We start from the raw sequence: 12,479 nt of genomic DNA on the forward strand, positions 1-12,479 counted from the left end.
AATTTGCCTTTATCCATGAGGCTAAGATGGTAAAGCCCTGACTTGATGACGATCTCCTATTTCAAACAGCCGCATTCCCAAGGACATGTTTTTCTAGGTAATTGTGCTTTTCCTAAAAATAGAACCCGCCATTAAGAAATAACCACTAGTATTACTAATAATCACTAACATTTATTGAGCTGTTTTCGTTTACCACACTGCCTCTCGACAAAGCAACTTAGCTAACATTTACCTGTTTCCAAACACTGCTTGCTCTATTTTAAACCTTTCTCAGAGTTAGAACTTCTCAGTTTTCAAGTTCATTTTTTAACAGTCCGGTAAAAAGGGCTCTGCTTAGGCTGTCTGTGGCTGTCTGAATCTCTACCTACTTCCCCATCCTCCCCTCGTCTCCTGGCTTGGAGAGACTGCCATCAAGCTCCACAAAGCAGGCGGGCTGGGGCGGGTGTCCACTGTCTAAAGTATTTCTTTCTCTACCTGCCCGCCTCTCCTCCATCCTGGAATTTGTCCTGCAGAGCCTTCACACAGGTGCTCAGCAGGGATTTGCTTTTAGGCTGCCTTGCGAATGAGCCTGAAGTTACTAAAACTCAGCTCTGGCGGAACTCAACTTTCAAAACACCTTCCCAAAGGATCCCTTTTAACAATATTTATTGAGTACCCATGACGTGCCAGCTTCTGGGTACTGGGGATCCAGCAATGAGCCAGTGCCCTCCTGGAGGTGATTACATTCCGGCTGGGAGACAGGCAACAGACACAAAAATAAGATTGAGCGATGTGAAAAAAAAAGTGGCAAAGAGTAAAGGGGATGGAGATGAACCTGGGCATGCTTCGTTGATGCTGTGAGATTTGGGGGAACATAGGTCCAGGAAGGCACAGACCGAAAGGAAGAAAAGTGGTGTTTCTGGGGGACACGGCATCCGGGGGTTCTTTTCACCAGGAGGCTCCCTTGAGAGCTCGTTGTCTGGCCAACGTCTTCCCCATCGCAGCAGATGCCCTCAAAGCACCAACCAGGCCTCCTGAAGGCGGCCGACCAGAAGCCTCTAATAAGCTCCGCGCGAGAGCAACGCCAGAAGCTCTGCTCGCTTCCTCCCCATGGCAGGCGCTAAAGGTCTAGCGGAACCAAAGTCTCGAGGGAAGAGCGAGCCCACGGACCGCGGAAGAAAACGCCCACCGGAAGCGGCCCCGAGACCCGAACATGGCGGCGGTACGGTGGCTACGCTGGGGCCTGAACCGAGCCGAATCCTGGCTGCTCCCGCGGCCCGCGCGCTGCCCCCACCGGACTCTGAACAAACAGGTAGAGGGTACCGAATTCCAGAGCATCTACAGTCTGGACAAGCTCTACCCCAAATCGCGGGGCTCGGATACCGCCTGGAGGGTTCCGGTGAGCCGGGAGGGCCGGACGGAAGGGGCGTTTCCTGGACTCTTGCTGGGTGACGTCGGGCAGCCGGGGCCCCATTGGCCGGGCGTGCTGCTAATCCAAGAGACGGACGCGCTCAAACATGGCGGTCGCCGCGGGAGGAGGCTGGTTGCCCGAGCAACTGGGGGACGGGGGCGGCTGGGCGGTTGGCGGCCTCCCGTGTGGCTCGAGGTGTGCCGGCGCCGGGAGAGCATGCTGGCTATGCTTCTTACAAGACCACCAGCTTTTCCGCATTCATTCCCCGTCCCTCAGGCCCAAATTCTCGTCCCAAGGGAAAAGTGCCGTCCACAGAGGACAATTAAGGCAGGAAGCTGCCAAGTAGCTCCCTTTTGGAGCCTTTTAGCAAGTGACGTGGTCCTTAGCCTCTAGTAACCCCAGCACGCCTGACGAAACAGAGGTTCTGGTTCGTTGCCTCAGGATACCTTTATTGACAGTCCGCTGTGTGCAGGCGCTGTATCAGGGCCCGGAGCGGGAGAGTTTGGACCCACCCAGTTCTATGGAGTTTCCACCTACAGGATTGGAAGAGAGCGTTCATTCATTTATTCATTCATTCACTCACTTAACAAACTTCAGTTGAAAGCATGGTGTATACACGATGCTAGGCATGGGGACAGAGTAGTGAACAAAACACAAAAATCCTAATGCTAGTGGAGCTTATCTGCTTAATGGAGGGAGACAGGCAATGAAGAAAATCAGTAACATAGAGTATGTGATAAGTACTTCGGAGAAAATAAAGTCCGGAAGGGAGAAGGAGTGCTAAGGTAGGGGGTGGGGTTACAATTGTAAGTAGGCTGGTCCGAGGAGGCCTCTGAGAAGGTGATGCTTGAGTAAAGACTCGGGAGAAACAAGGCAGCAGGGAGCCGTGAGAAAAGCAGGGAGAGAAGCATCCCTGCGGAGGGAACAGCAGGTACCACCCCCCTCAAGGCAGTAGCATGTTCCGCTGGTTCAAGGAACAGCAAGCAGGCCAGTGTGGCTGAGCAGGGGGCTCAGCTATGAAGCTGAAGGGGAGAAGGCTGTGGGGAGGCCTTTGTATAGGGCTTACAGGGCTTTAGTTTTGCCCTGAATGTGATGGAGGCAGAAGAGCGGAATGATCCAACTTAGTTTTACAAAAATCACTGTTCTAGAGAAGAGGTTGCAGAACGGCAAGAACAGGAAGACCAGTGAGGAGATTGCAATATTATAGGCAAGAGATGATAAGCGGGGTGGAAGCAATAGGAGTCCTGAGAATTGGTCAGGTTCTAGATAAATTTTGAAGGGAAAGCCTACCGGATTTGCTAATGGATTTTCCTTGAGAAGTGAGATTAAAAGAGGAATTGAGGTCTAGGGCCTTGAGTAATGGAAGGATTGTGTTGCCATTAATGGAGACGACAGAACGGTAATAGCATTCGTTTGTCTGTTCATACATTCAACAAAAAGTTTCTCGTGCACCTACTGTGTCAGACACTGTTTCAAGCGTTGCAGATACCACCACGATAAAACAGAGTTCCCACTTCATGGAGTTTATGTTCTAGTGGAAGGAGCAGACAGTAAACAAATGGGGAAAACATACCAGAGAGCGAGAAGTAATGGATAGACCAGAGTGTTTTGATGTGATAGCCAGAGAGCTACTTCAGGTTGTTAGGAAGGGAGGTCTTCTGTGAGGAGGTTTGAGGCATCTGTTAGACTCGAGAGAGGAGACCTCGAATAGCAGTTGGTTTTACCTCAAGAAAGAGGTTTGAGTTTGAGCCAAAAGGTTGGGAGTCATCAACAAAGTTGTTTTTTTTGTTTTAATTTGGTGGCGCCCAGCTTGTGGAATTTTAGTTCCCGCACCAGGAATCGAATCTGGGGCCCCAGCAGTGAAAGCACTGAGTCCTAACCACTGGACCGCCAGGGAATTCCCAAAGGTGGTATTTTCAAAGGAGATGGATGGAATGTTCTAGGGAAAGAGAGAAGAGGAAGGATTTCAGGACATTTCAGAGTTTTTAAAGGTTGCAAAGAGCAAGCAAAGGAGAGTGAGAAAGTCACGGGGAGGTGAGAGGAAACTGGAGAGGCCGGCTCAGAAGGAGGGAAGAGCGAGCTTCAAGGAGGACGCAGCCCAGGGTCTCCACGATGCAGAGGTGGAGTAGGCTGAGATTTCACCCCCAGATAATTCTAAGATGAAAAGGGATGAAGGGACTTCCCTGGCGGTCCAGTGGTTAAGACTCCAAGCTTCCAGTGCAGGGCACGCGGGTTTGATCCCTGGTGGGGGAACTAAGATCCCACATGCGGTGCAGCGGGGGGGTAGGGGTGGGGCCCGGGGCCCCCCTCCCCCTGCAAAAACGGGGTGGTGGGTGATGAACGCAGCCAGAGTGGGGGCAGATGAAGACACTTTGAGCTTGTGGGCACAGAAGAGCCTCAGAGTGGGTAGTGTTTGCACTGGGCCTGTGGATGCGAGGATTTGAGGCTTCGGAAGAACAACTCGGGGGAGACGTGAAGGTGAGAGGTCCTGGGGTGAGTAGGTCAGCTTGACACAAACCCTCAAGGCAGATGTGCTAGTCACTGTTGAAGGCAGACAGCCTCACATGCGAGCTTCCCGGGGTCTGGGGAGGAACAGGGGACCCATGGTTTGTTGCTCCAGGTTGGCAGAGGGTGTTCCTTTTGGAGTCTGCCTGATGTACATGTACTGTGGCACCTTCCCTCCCCTGGGCGCTGGTAGTTCCCAACACTAGCTAAGTGGAGTCAGGGGGCAGCGGCAGGGAAGGCTGGAGAAGTCAGTTCCGTTTCCCTGGAGGAGTGTTTCTGAGGCAGTACCTCTGGAGTCTGGGGAAGATGTTTCTGTCATCCTGATACAATTTTGCTGGAGACCTGAAAATAGTTGTATTACATTCATGTCGTGGCTTTACATCATTTCTGCTTTGTTGCCCTGGAACAGTTAGGAGTCGCCCAGTAGGTAATGTTTATTTGACACCGTATATGTTACATTACAGGATGATGCAGAGCAAGCCAACTACGACATTCCTATAGGTGAGTAGTTTGGGCTGATAAAAAAATTGGTCATTTCCTCTACCCCTCACACATTCCTTCCAGGTCTCTCCAAACCAAAGAAAGTAAAGAAACTGTCTGGGGTTACAAAAGCAGAGTCCTTTCAGCATTGTTGAGAATAGAAAGGAAAAAAAAAAGTGATGAGGCAGCCACTCCGGAGTGCTGTGCAGTGCCCAGCACGAACAGAGAGCTCCTGATGGTCTTGTGACGTGGAACAGTCTTTACGATAGATGAATTGATTGTTATTTGAAAAAAGTAAGGTACGGAAGCATCTGTATAGTGAGCTACCATTTGTGTTTCACTTACATATATCTGAAAGACACACTTCTGGATGTACACGTAGATCTGCGAGGATGTGAAGGACCCTGGACACAGGGACTGCCGTGGGGAGGGGAGGGGAAAGGACAAACCGGGAACTTGGTGGCTGGGGAGCAGGAGTGGGGACTTCTCCCTGTAAACCATTTGCATAACTTCATAATTTTGTGCCCATCAAGCCTAAGGCGTGGCCTGTAAAGGAACAAGCAAAACCCTCCTGAGGTTCAGAGAGTTTCTGGCGCGCAGACAGCGAGAGGAGAGCAGCCAGAGGCGCCGGCGCCCGGTGGCCCGTGCTCAGGGCGACCCTGAAACAGGGAGGCCAGGCGACCACGGTCTACAGCAGAGGAGCCGGCGTCCTACGCTGCTCAGGGTGACCCTGAAACAGGGAGGCCAGGCGACCACGGTCTACAGCAGAGGAGCCGGCGTCCTGCGCTGCTCAGGGTGACCCTGAAACAGGGAGGCCAGGCGACCACGGTCTACAGCAGAGGAGCCAGCGTCCTGCGCTGCTCAGGGTAACCCTGAAACAGGGAGGCCAGGCAACCACGGTCTACAGCAGAGGAGCCGGCGTCCTGCTCAGGGTGACCCTGAAACAGGGAGGCCAGGCGACCACGGTCTACAGCAGAGGAGCCGGCGTCCTGCGCTGCTCAGGGTGACCCTGAAACAGGGAGGCCAGGCGACCACGGTCTACAGCAGAGGAGCCGGCGTCCTGCGCTGCTCAGGGTAACCCTGAAACAGGGAGGCCAGGCAACCATGGTCTACAGCAGAGGAGCCAGCGTCCTGCTCAGGGTGACCCTGAAACAGGGAGGCCAGGCGACCACGGTCTACAGCAGAGGAGCCGGCGTCCTGCGCTGCTCAGGGTGACCCTGAAACAGGGAGGCCAGGCGACCACGGTCTACAGCAGAGGAGCCGGCGTCCTGCGCTGCTCAGCAGTTTGAGGCCCGCAGCTGTGCCCTGAGGCAGGAGGAGGCCGAGACCCAGAGAGAAGGGAGGCTGTCTCCTGACAGCCTCGGGGGGACGGGCAGGCAGATGGCCCAGTGGCCGCTCCTCAGCTGCCTCTGCTCGTGTTCTCTGAGAGGGGCCCAGGTCTCCCCGTGCCTGGCTGGCCTGTACGGATGCAGACAAGGCCACCAGCCCTGGGGTAGAACCGCCCGCCTCTCCCCCCGCGGAACCACACGTATTCCTCACCTGTTCAGAAAAATGAGTTCATTTGATTTGTCAAAGGGCCTCTCAGAAGCCATCTGGCGAGGTCACCGCTGCCCGCTGAGGCCGGCCCTCCACCACCACGGGGCCGCACTCCTCGCCCCCCAAAGCCCCTGCAGCTCACCACCCAGTCTTCTGGAACTTTTCCGCTGCTCTGCCTTCCCGGCTTCCCTCAGATACTACAAGGCTGCTTTTCATGAATTACAAAAATAGAAGGAAGAAACCTCATTTTACAGATCCAAAACAGACCAACCAAGACCCAGAGAAGCGGTGGGAGTTTGTGGAGGTCACAAAGTCAGTCAGTGATGAGCTGGTGTTAGAAGACGGGGCTCCCAGCTCCAAATGGAGCGCTCATTCACCCAGCAGGTGTTTTCATCCACTGACCGCGACCGAGGCCCAGGGGTGCACGCGCAACTCACGAGGAATGAGAGCCACCTCCCCTCTGGGGAGTCCACATCCACTGCATTTCAGAATAGAACATTAAACTCAGTTTGTCCCTTAGCTTGAGCTTTTGAAAGAGTCCTTGCTTTATTTATTATTATTATTTATTTTTTGCGGCACGCGGGCCTCTCACTGTTGTGGCCTCTCCCGTCGTTGCGGAGCGCAGGCTCAGCGGCCATGGCTCACGGGCCCAGCCGCTCCGCGGCATGTGGGATCTTCCCCGACCGGGGCACGAACCCGCGTCCCCTGCATCGGCAGGCGGACTCTCAACCACTGCGCCACCAGGGAAGCCCTGTTTTTTTTTAATAAGGCTTTTTGTGTGTGTGTGGCTGCTTTGGGTTTTTGTTGCTGTGCACAGACTTTCTCTAGCCGCAGCGAGCGGGCTACTCTTTGTTGCGGTGCGCAGTGATGTGGTGGCTTCTCCTGTTGCGGAGCACGGGCTGTAGGTGCGCGGGCTTCAGTAGTTGTGGCACACAGGCTCAGCAGTTGTGGTGCACGGGCTTAGTTGCTCCACGGCATGTGGTTTCTTCCCGGACCAGGGCTCGAATCCGTGTCCCTTGCATTGGCAGACGGATTCTTAACCACTGAGCCACTAGGGAAGCCCAAGAGTCCTTGCCTTAAAACAAACTAACAGCAAAAAACAAGGGCAGTCAGATCTAGTGGAACATACTAGACCAGAAGCAGACAACCTGGGTTGTAATTTCACCTCCTCTGCTCTCTCTGTGGCCTTGGGAGACCCTTGATTTTAGTTTTGACATCTGTAACTAATCTCTGACTTTACTGATCTGAATGTTACGTCATTGAAAGAGAGACGAATAGGGATACTGATGTTGATGGTAAATTAGCAGTTTGCATGTTTTGCCCTGTGATAATATTTTGTTGGTGTGTGTTCTGTTTTTCAGATCGCTTGACAATATCTTATTGTCGGAGTAGTGGTCCTGGGGGCCAGAATGTTAACAAAGGTACAACGGTGCCTTGTTTTCTTTCACTTTAAAGCTTTTCTGAGAGACGGACTTGAGGACTTCTGTGTTTACATTCATGTGGCAGTAAAGAGATTTTTTTTTTCAGAAGCTTAAATACCGCCCATTTATATAATAACCCTCTTTATTCTTCTGAATGTGGTCTGATTCTCAGACTCTCAGTTGTGGGTTGCTAGGACTAGGACTGGCTTGGGAGTCTAAGCAAAGGGAAGTCACAGTGTGAGCTGGCAGCCGGCTCCAAGAGCAGGTTTCCTTCGTTCTCCTGGACCCGCTCCCTGCTCCTGCGCCCCCCCCCCACAGTCTTTTCAGAGCCCAGTACATTGTAAGACTGCTCCTCCGCACCCCCCACGTTCTTTTCAGAACCCAGTACATTGTAAGAGGAAGAAAGCACTAGGCGTTTTGTTCCTGGAAGTTTATTCGTGTCTGGATGTGCCTCACTATCTTTGCAGGCTCATTCCATAGCCCAGTTTGTATCCCCGAGTTCACACAGGGTAGAAACAGCCCCGGGTGGGTGTCTCACCTCCCTGTGGTTCAGAATCCGGTGGTCACCAGCCACCCGGCGCTGAGCCTGCCCGAGCGTCTCAGTGACCCGCGCCCCCTCCCTTTATTTACAGTAAATTCCAAGGCTGAAGTCAGGTTCCACCTGGCCAGCGCCGAGTGGATTGCAGAGCCTGTACGGCAGAAGATGGCGGTCACGGTAACCACGGGCCCCGTGACCACGGGCCCCTTCCTTTCTCTTTAACCCTCAGTCACTTTTAGGCCTTTACTCTGTAGAACTCTGGTTTTGCCTTTGTTCTCCGCAGCACAAAAATAAGATCAACCGGGCAGGAGAGTTGATCCTTACCTCTGAATGCAGCCGCTATCAGTTCCGAAATCTGGCAGATTGCCTACAGAAAATTCGAGACATGATTACTGAGGCCAGCCAGCCAGCCAAGGAGCCATCCAGAGAAGATGCTGCACTTCAGAAAATCAGGTACCGGAAACTTCCCTGAGCTTCTGCAAACCAATTCGTGTGGACAAGGGGCTACACAGGGAAGAAAGGAGGCACGGTGAAGCCCACGACCTGCCAGCAGGCAGGTGGACAAGCTCCGGGAATGGGAGAGACTCGGACCCGGAGTGGAGGCTTCTGGGCCGGCGCCTGCTGCTTCGGCTGCTCTGCTTCCCGCTCAGCTGCCAGCTCCTCTCACCACTTCGATAACCACTGATTGGGCATCTGGGCATAATTGTGTTTTTCTTTGTTTTCAGGATAGAAAACATGAATCGGGAAAGGCTGAGAAAAAAGAGAATAAATTCTGCCATAAAGACCAGCAGGAGGGTAGATGTGGACTGAAATCATCCCCTCGAGCTGGCAAAGACCCTCTTTAGGGCCTCCAGGCAGCTGCCACCGAGGGAGCTTTAACACCATCAGGAGACGTGTGTGTTGTTTGTTGTCAGTGCTTGTCTGTAACATTGGAACCATCTCAGGAATGTTCATCTGGAATGAGGGTTGTAGGCAGTGGTTGCAGAGGTCTTTACAGGCAATTACCATGTTGTCAAACCTCTATTATCCATTTAATATATTAGTTGCAATAAAGTTCTAAACTCAGTGGGCTTCCGCTTCTCAGAATGCTTCAGAACAGAATTCCTCCCTTTTCTCTCAGTTTAAATCTGCCTAATAATTATTGGCTGATTGTACAGCCCCGGGGGAGCACAGAGGGATGAGCCCTTTGGGAACACGGGGCAGAAGGGCTGAGACAGGTGCGTGGGCATCGGAACTGGGCCTGGAGACAGGGCTAGAATATTAATCAGTCAAGAGCCGGGAGGACATGCCAGTTGAAGGGAACAGTGTGAATAAAGGAGACCAGAGAAAAGGCTGGGGTGGAGGAGACGATGAGGAATCCATCTGAATGGGGAATTTGTCCAGGTCGTTGTGAGAGGTGAGTCTGGAGAGGGAGATAGAAGTTCAAGGTGCAGGGTCTCAGGTTCAAATTGAGGAATTTAGATTTTTTTTCTTTTTTTTAATTTTATTTATTTTTGGCTGTGTTGGGTCTTCGTTTCAGTGCGTGGTCTTCTCACTGCGGTGGCTTCTGTTATTGCGGAGCACGGGCTCTAGGGCACAGGCTCAGTAGTTGTGGCACACGGGGTTAGTTGCTCCATGGCATGTGGGATCTTCCTGGACCAGGGCTTGAACCTGTGTCCCCTGCATTAGCAGGCAGAGTCTTAACCACCGTGCCACCAGGCAAGTCCCAATAAATGACTCTTATGAAATACAAAAGATGTGGAAGATAGGGTCCCTGTCCTCAAGGGACTCAGAGCCCAGTAGGGAGCTGAGGCTCATATACAAGGAAGTGCAGCATTCTTTGGTTCATTAATTCAACAAATACTTATTGAATACCGGGCAATGGGCCAGGTCCTGGGGAATCAGCAATGAACAAAACAAAAGTCCTTTCTTCCAGAGAACTTCCATTTGATCAGAGGATGATAAAAGCTGAGAAGAAAAATGGCTTCGTCTGGGTAACATGACCTAAAACGTGGTAAATAACACAAGAAAGGTCTAAATAGATTTTGGGAAGGAACTAGTTCCAGCTGGATGGTCAGTGAAGATGTACTTGATGTGCTTGAGATGGGATGGAAGAAGGGGAGGGGCTGGCCAAGGGAGCAAGGTAAGAGCTTGTCACCTGGAGGCTCCAGTGATGGCCAAGGGCCCTGCCTGTGGCCAGGACAGTAAACCATAGTATTGAGAGAATGGGCTGTGAAGCCAGCTGCGCTGGATCAGCTGCTGATTTCCACCACCCCCAGCTGTGCAGCCTTGGGCAAACTACTCGGCCTCTCTGAACCTTAGCTTCACCATCTATAAACTAGGGATGATGTTGTTAGTGCCCACCTCGTAGGGTGGTAGTGGTTAGTGGCACTGAGCCTACACCCAGCGAATGTTAGCCATAATTAACAGTTTAGCCATGATTAAACAGTTCCAGTTTGGCTGGAAGCCAGGGGGTGAGGAGCTGTGGAAGACACACCTGCCACCTTGAGTGGGAGCCAGGCCTAGAAAGGCCTTAAATGTGACAGCTAAGACATTTAGACTCCACCCCTACAGAGGCTGTCAGGGGAAGATTAATCTGACTGTGACTGAATGAGAAAAGACTGCGGGGAAGTGGACACAGGTTGATGGACAGACCCATGTGAGCAGTTAGGGACCCATCCTGGAACTAGGGCAGTGACTACTGGCATGGAGAGAAAATAGCAGGTGCAAAAGGGTTATGGGGACAGAAAATTGGCTTGGGTGGAGTGCGAGCTGGTGTGTGACAAGGTGCTGAGCTTTCAGCCAGGAAAGTCACTGAGGGAGCAGGCTTGGGAGGATGGTTGGATGATGGGTATGGTTTTGCCTTCGAGGAGCTGACTTTGTGGGGCCTGAGGAGGAATGCTTAGGTGGAGATAGCCAGGAGAGGGAATGGAGCTGGAGCTGGGGAGTGAGGTCAAAGCTGGAGATGCAGGACAGGGGACAAGTAGAGTCTTGGGAATGGAGGAGCAGTTGAAGATGAGGCAAGGCAGGGCAAGATGATGGTGGCGGGAAACCAGAGAGGGCATCTCTCTGGTTAAACTCGAGCCTAGTGCTGGACCTGTGAGGCCCTCAGAAGACATTGGTGGCATGTGAAGGGACCTGGGAAAGCATTCGAGATACGGAAGAGGGGAAGGAGGTAAAGAGAAACAAAAGCCAGGGGACAGAGAGTGGAGAACAAGGGCAGGACCTGTCATTTAAAGAAAAAAAAAAAGGTTGAGGGCAAAAGAATGAACATGGGTGAACTCACACAATGATGAGTGATAGAGGCCAGACTATAAAGAATATGATTCCATTTGTATGAAGTTCAAAACCAGGCAAAACTACTGCTTTATGGTAACGAGAGGGAAGTATTTACTCGGAGGCAGTGGTGACTGATGGGGAGGGGATATAAGAGAGCCTTCAGCGGCGCTGGAACTGTTCTGTATCTCATCCAGCCATGACCTTAAGATCTGTACACCTTACTGCATGGATGTTACACCTCAGCAAACAGACCAATTAGTAACTGAAAGGAGGACATTCTCAAGGCTGGAGACTGGAGCCAGGTGGAGTACATTCCTCTTTCTTGCTGGTATTAAGGGTTTGTGCAGACTCTATACGTGGGTGAGAGAAAAAAAAGAATGTCTCCAAGTCCCTGGAAGGCAAAGGTCTCAACGCAGGCACCACAGGAAGTGAACACTGCTCTTGGCTAAAGCTTCTCCTGTTATATCTTTCAGATCCGCGTGACTTTTAGTAATGGATTTTAAACGTGTGTAACATTTTAAAGTGTGCTTTTTCTGTATTTGTATTACCTTTTGTATAACAGTTTAAAGGAACAGAATATTAGAGTGAAGTATCTAGTTGGGTGATCCATTTCTTTCCTGTATATTATATATTTGCGTACGTATATATTTCTACTATTAAGACTGGAAGGATTTGTTCCTCCCCGTTGTACATCGTTTCATGATGGGGGATTTTGACTTTGTGTTTCAGTATTTGTGATTGATACTAGTTTGTTCTCCTTCCCTTCCTACACTACCTTTTCCTAAAATTCTTGGATTTTCTGTCAGTTCTGTAGAGGTGGACAAAATGGCCACGGTGGTAAAATTTGGAAATGCCTACAAACGGCAGCCTTCACCCGCCATCCATGGTCCAGGTGTCCGGCAGCCTCAGCGCCGGCCTCCCAGGCCCCACTGTGCTTCCGGGTGCGGGTGGCAGAAGGTGGTGAGTTCACTTCCCACCGTGGTTTCTTCCTAACGGTTGACTGTGAGCACCTGAGAGCCTACCCTCTCGCGGCCTCGGCCCCCCGTTAAGTCGTGCTTTGCAAGGCCCGGGGTCGGACCGCCTACTAGGGGGAGAGATGCCAGAGAGGATGAAGCACAGGCCCCAGTGGCCTAATGGATAAGGCACTGGCCTCCTAAGCCAGGGATTGTGGGTTCGAGTCCCACCTGGGGTAAGGGCACCTTTTTGGCTCCTTCCGTCCGTAAAGGACTCTGGAATTCCTGCGCTGTGGTTCCACCGCATGGAAGACTCCAAACACACTGCGTTCGGGCCCGCGGGTGGAAGACCGAACAACCGGTTCCCCAAGGAGAGATCCCAAAGCCAGTGACTACAC

The 12,479-nt window shown here is 52.0% G+C and overlaps 1 protein-coding gene and 1 non-coding gene across 3 annotated transcripts; both read left to right on the plus strand.

Moving 5' to 3' along the window:
* Nucleotides 1–1,144: 1,144 nt before the first annotated feature.
* Nucleotides 1,145–11,131, plus strand: MRPL58 (mitochondrial ribosomal protein L58). Of its 2 annotated transcripts, XM_030837598.3 has the most exons (6): nucleotides 1,147–1,378; nucleotides 4,360–4,396; nucleotides 7,273–7,332; nucleotides 7,965–8,047; nucleotides 8,154–8,323; nucleotides 8,596–11,131. In XM_030837598.3, the coding sequence occupies exons 1-6, from the start codon at nucleotides 1,193–1,195 to the stop codon at nucleotides 8,678–8,680; spliced, it is 621 nt and encodes a 206-aa protein (XP_030693458.1). In that variant the 5' UTR covers nucleotides 1,147–1,192; the 3' UTR covers nucleotides 8,681–11,131. The 2 variants fall into 2 exon arrangements, with proteins under 2 accessions (XP_060146343.1, XP_030693458.1); XM_060290360.2 differs by lacking the exon at nucleotides 7,273–7,332 and having other exon boundaries at nucleotides 1,145–1,378.
* A 1,116-nt stretch (nucleotides 11,132–12,247) lies between these two features.
* TRNAR-CCU (transfer RNA arginine (anticodon CCU)) lies at nucleotides 12,248–12,320 on the plus strand. The gene has a single exon. It is a non-coding gene; the product is annotated as a tRNA-Arg (tRNA).
* The last annotated feature ends 159 nt before the right edge of the window (nucleotides 12,321–12,479 follow it).

This window comes from Globicephala melas, chromosome 20 (genome assembly GCF_963455315.2).
Source record: "Globicephala melas chromosome 20, mGloMel1.2, whole genome shotgun sequence".
Taxonomy (NCBI): Eukaryota; Metazoa; Chordata; class Mammalia; order Artiodactyla; family Delphinidae; genus Globicephala; species Globicephala melas.

What these genes read in the sequence shown, in the direction of transcription:
- MRPL58 (XM_030837598.3), top strand. Translation starts at nt 1,193, where the DNA reads ATGGCGGCGGTACGGTGGCTACGCTGGGGCCTGAACCGAGCCGAATCC. An exon ending in CAACTACGACATTCCTATAG is followed by an intron (nt 4,397 to 7,272) that starts GTGAGTAGTTTG and finishes TCTGTTTTTCAG; the next exon opens with ATCGCTTGACAATATCTTAT. An exon ending in GGCAGAAGATGGCGGTCACG is followed by an intron (nt 8,048 to 8,153) that starts GTAACCACGGGC and finishes TGTTCTCCGCAG; the next exon opens with CACAAAAATAAGATCAACCG.